General features: G+C 53.3%; 1 protein-coding gene across 2 annotated transcripts; it reads right to left on the reverse strand.

Annotated features, from left to right (window-relative positions):
* Positions 1–434: 434 nt before the first annotated feature.
* Positions 435–4,512, reverse strand: TOR2A (torsin family 2 member A). Of its 2 annotated transcripts, XM_031057218.1 has the most exons (5): positions 4,252–4,512; positions 3,005–3,180; positions 2,543–2,670; positions 1,745–2,003; positions 435–1,656 (listed from the first exon to the last, which is right to left on the reverse strand). In XM_031057218.1, the coding sequence occupies exons 1-4, from the start codon at positions 4,456–4,458 to the stop codon at positions 1,759–1,761; spliced, it is 756 nt and encodes a 251-aa protein (XP_030913078.1). In that variant the 5' UTR covers positions 4,459–4,512; the 3' UTR covers positions 435–1,656; positions 1,745–1,758. The 2 variants fall into 2 exon arrangements, with proteins under 2 accessions (XP_030913078.1, XP_005421378.1); XM_005421321.3 differs by having other exon boundaries at positions 435–2,003.
* Between the last annotated feature and the right edge of the window lie 251 nt (positions 4,513–4,763).

Raw genomic sequence — 4,763 nt, forward strand, 5'->3', positions numbered from 1 at the left:
GGTTACGGGCGGCGCCGCCATCTTTCTAGCGGGCGGCGGGGCTGTGTCGTGGGTGGTGTCGCGATGTCGGGGGCGGTGTCGCCGCTGTGATAATGCCCCGCGGGCCGGCTGGTCCTAGAGATGGTGGTGGGGACGACGAGACCCGTTAACGGGGCGCCGCGGCCTGGGAACCGCCCCCGTCTCATCGAGAAGACCGCGAGAAGCTCTGCAGAGGGTCCCTGAGGGACTCGCAGGAGCAGCGAATGCCCAGGACTGGGCCCCGCGGTTTGTTTGTGCCCGTTCTGTCTCCACTCACCCTGCCAGCAGGGCACAGCTTTGTTCCAGGGCACCGGGACAGTTCCCCAGCCCAGCAGCACATCACTGTGCTGGAAATTGGAAATCTTCCCCGTCCTTCCACACTACCTGCAGTCAGGAATCCGTATAAACACCTCAACTGTTTCATTCTTAAAAGATTTATTTTAAAATTAGAAATTAATATTTTTGCATGAGGCAGAATTTTTGCCTCTGTCTTTGGGCCAGCTCTTGGGCACCCTTTGGGTGGTGTCTAAAATCCCCAAAGCTCAGGGCCTGGAGCTGGAATGGTCCCCAAGCACTGGCAGCTTATTTCCATACAGGGAACAAGCAGAGCTTTGGAAGATTTGCAAAGTGTCCCTACACCCATCCCTTGAGCAGGTTGTTCCTAGAGAGTGAATGACTCTGGTTCCCCTGACCTCTTATTCCATAACAGCATAGAGGACATTAAAATCAGGGCAAAAACCAGGCTGTGCATCCCAAGCTTGGCAGTCTGGAGCACTAATCTTCTCTAACTTGTCCCCAGGTCCCCCACTGTGACACTCTCCAGAAGCTGAATGGCTGCTGGCCCAGCCAAAGCCTGCAAGGTCTGACCAGCACAAGGATGTACAAGAAGCTCCACAGCTCATAGCACCAACTCTGCTGTAGAAACCATCAGTGAATAAAAGGAATTTTCAAAACCGTTAGCAGCACTGTGGGCTCCCCTGGAGGTAGGATGAGATTCTTCATGGCTGGTAAAACAAGCAAGAAGTCTCTTGTTGTTTTCCTGGTTTGCTACAGGGAAATCCTTTGGCCCTTAGGGGAAAGATGGATGAAGGGGTGGTAGGGGAGCCTGGCTCATGGCAGATCAGGTGTTCCCCTCTCCCACATTACCCCCCTCATTGGTGTGGAAGCTACCAAGCACCTATTCACAGTAAAAACAAACTGGAATGTGGGAGGATCTAAAACTTCCTTGAAAAGAAACCTTGGTTGCCATGTTGAGGTGTTCACAGGAGTCAGCACCAGTATGTTGTGCCAAGGAGCTGAGGCACAGCTATGCTTAAAAAGGTTTTAAAAAACTGTTAAAATGCTGTAAGGAAGAAATATTCTTCTGTGGGCTCAGAATCTTAACGTATTGGGTATCAACAGCTGCCAGAAGTGGGGAGAGCTGTGGAGGGGTGCTGTTGACAGGGTGAAAACCTCCCTGACACTGCAGACCCTCTCAGCATCTTCCCCATGTCATCACACATGTCTCAGGTGGTGGATCCACCTTTACCTGGCCAAGAGTCAATCAGTAAAGTGCTTAAAATTACATAATTTGCACATGGTCCTGCAGCTGCATCCTACAGTGGACTCCTTGGAGCTGGAGAGAGTTCATCAGGAGAGCACTTGTGCTGTGGGGAGTGACACACCATTCCCACTGCACATCCCACCAGCCCTGGCTGCTTTCCAGCTCCATGTGGATCTGAGAGAGGCCCTTGCCAGCGACTAGAAGAAAAAACTGATGCGAGAGGCCACTGTTTTGCAGCCTGTTGATGAGAATAATTTCTCCTCTTCTGGGAAGTAGGGGATGCTGTCAGCCACTTCCTGGACGACATCCGGGCGTACCTCGAGGCCTTGCTGGATGAGCTCACTGACAACACACTGCTTCACGTGGTGGTGCTTCAGTGGGAGGAAAGGCACAACAAAATCAATGAGATGCTCATTAATGATCCCAGATTTCCAGAAGCCACCTGCACAAGGAAAGGGAGAGAAGGTTTTACCTTCAGAGAGACTCTGCAGGCCCTGCAATTGAAAGAGCTGCTTTGTGTGAAGCCAAAATACTCTGCTGAAGAGAGATCTTGCTGGTTTTGAACCCATCAATTGTCACCTCCCCCCCAGACAGACTTGTTCTCCAGGAATGGGGGGATTTAGCTTGTCTAGTCAGAATTTAAGCTCTGCTCCCTGTGCTAAGGGCAATGCAAGGAGATGCAGGCAGGCAGTGGGGATTGATATAGCTCAGTGCTGTTCTGGCAAGTGTGCTGTGCTGTCTGCCAGCCCCCAGTTGCAAACACACCTTGTCTCCCAAGAACTTTGCTAAATATGGCAACAGGTCTGCTGGCTCAGAAGGAAGGAAACCTCAAGGGGATCACAGTTCCAATCCCTCAAAACCTCCTTGTCCCTTTCTGGTTGCCTGGGAGGTAGCAGGTGGTGTGGGTGGCTTCCTAGAACCAGCCCAGTTGCCTGTGCTGGGCTGTGGGGCTACAGGAGGAGCTCAGCTCCATGGACTCACTCTCAGGGTTTTCAAACACGGCCTTGGAGATGGCTGGCTCCAGGTCCTGCAGGCTGATCTCCTCCCGGTCCTTGCGGGCACGCCACAGAGCCAATGTCACGTTGTTGATCTGCTCCCCTCCTGCATTGCTGCACAAAAATGAGAGCCTTATCCACTGTGCAGCCAGGAAAACTGGTGTCTCAGGTGGCACCTGACGCCCACCAGCCTGCAGAGTGCAAGCCAGCAGCTCCCAGCTGCCTGGCCCAAAATAACTCCTGTAGAGGCAGCCAAATAACATGCAGAGGAGGCTTTTTCACACTCTCCAGATCTGTCTGTTCACTGTGAGATTGCATCTCTTGGCATTTGTAGAGGCTCAAGGCTTGGAGAAGGAAAGGCAAAACAAGCTGTGCCCTGAGGTAGGTGCAACCTCTGCCCAAATGGGCAGCAGTGAGCTGGAAGGGCCCATGGAGAGGCCTCTCTCACCTGATGAAGATGAAGATGGCTTTGCGGTAGTTGGTCCCGTACACAACCCACGAGGGCCCCAGGAACGGGATGATCACATCAATCAGGCCTGGGTGCATCTTGTCCATCTCATCAAAGAGAAACGCTGAGCGCCCACAGTTGGTCAGGTTCCCTTGGATCCAGCGCTTCAGGCTTTCCTAGGAAAAACCCCACCAGGTGTGAGGCAGTGAGATGGCAAGGAAGGCTCAAACACCCCAGAGTAAAGGCTGAGGCAGGAGCTCAACACAGCCAAAGGTGCTGAGAGCAGCGTGTCCCTGCACAGCACCACACACTTAGAGCTGAAACACCCAGTGCTGGGGAGGCCCCTTTATTCTGGGTTTCACACAGTGACTGTTTACCAGCTTTTTTAGCCCATTGTAGGTCTTTTTATACAGATTTAAAGGAGGAGACAGCACACTAAAGCTGGAGATTCAGACTCCTACAGCTCCCCACGTTCTTCTCGTTCCCTGTTGTATCTACAGTTCCCAGCTTCTTGCCAGCTCCTGTTCTGATGCAGAAACATGTGCCTGCACTGACCCAGAACAGCTCTTTATCATGGCTGAAGGCACCTCCCAGCCCACACAAAACCACTCACATTGCCTGGGGGCATGTGAAACTCCTAACTGAAGCACTTCAGCCAGGAAGGGATTTACTTTTCCAAATGCATTTCCTCTAAGGACACAATACAACAAATCACTTCTCCAAACACCCAGAAACTAAAGGTCCAGGTGTGCTGAATTCCCACTCTGCTGAAAATCTGGCATTTTGATTCTCTCTTCTCTCAGCTCTACCATGGAGAGTCTGGAGCTGCTGTTACGGAGCTGCGTGCTCTGTGAGGAGGGGATTACAAGTCTAGTGATATGCAGGTTTTTACAGCCATCAGGCTGTTTGGAAAGCAGTGGGGAAATTTTAGTGCCTTTCATCTAAGCCAAGCACTTTTGTTTGTGTGTTCAAAGAGCTGTGTAAATATTTAAGAATGAGAACACCATCAGGGCAGGGACTGCTGTGGAGAGGACGAAAGTAATAACTGAGTATATTGCAGTTACTAGTGCATCCTTCAGCCAGTGTATGGAGCCACTCTCTCAGCTATGTTCGTCTGAGAGGGTAAAACAAAGAGCTTTTATTCCTACTGCACTTGAGGGAACAGCTTGAATGCATATGTACTGAGGATCAACCCAGACACAGCCAAACCCCCCAGTGAAGTGGCACTGCTGAGCGGTGTCCCTTACCTTGTACTGCTCGATCTGCTCAGCGTGGGGGAAATGCACTATGGGGGAGAAGTGGTGAACATAGGGGCTCTGGAGCCCCCTCTGGAAGAGGTAGCGGATGAGCATGGAGCTCACGTAGGTTTTGCCTGTTCCGGTCGAGCCGTGGAAGGACATCACGAGGGGTTTCACTGGGTTCGGGTTCTCCAGGAACTCCCTCAGCCCCTTCATCACCTGCTGCCTCACCAGGGGCTGCCCCACCAGATTCGTGGCCAAGTCGAACTCCAGCCCTGAAACGCAGTGAAACCAGGACTTGGAGAACGCGCGCTGTCACCGCTCCCTGTCCCGTTCCTGGGGCCGCCCCGCTGGGCCCCTCACCCCCGGCTGAGGGACCCCGCCCCAAGGGACCCCCCAGGCAGGCTCCCCGGACACCCTCGCTGGCTCCCGGGACCCCCTCGCCTGCTGCCTCCCGGCCTCGGCGGCTGCGCGCCCCCCGCCCCTGAGGGTCCCCCTGCCCCCAGACCCTCTTCCCGCCC

Source organism: Geospiza fortis, unplaced genomic scaffold (assembly GCF_000277835.1).
Source record: "Geospiza fortis unplaced genomic scaffold, GeoFor_1.0 scaffold27, whole genome shotgun sequence".
NCBI lineage: Eukaryota > Metazoa > Chordata > Aves > Passeriformes > Thraupidae > Geospiza > Geospiza fortis.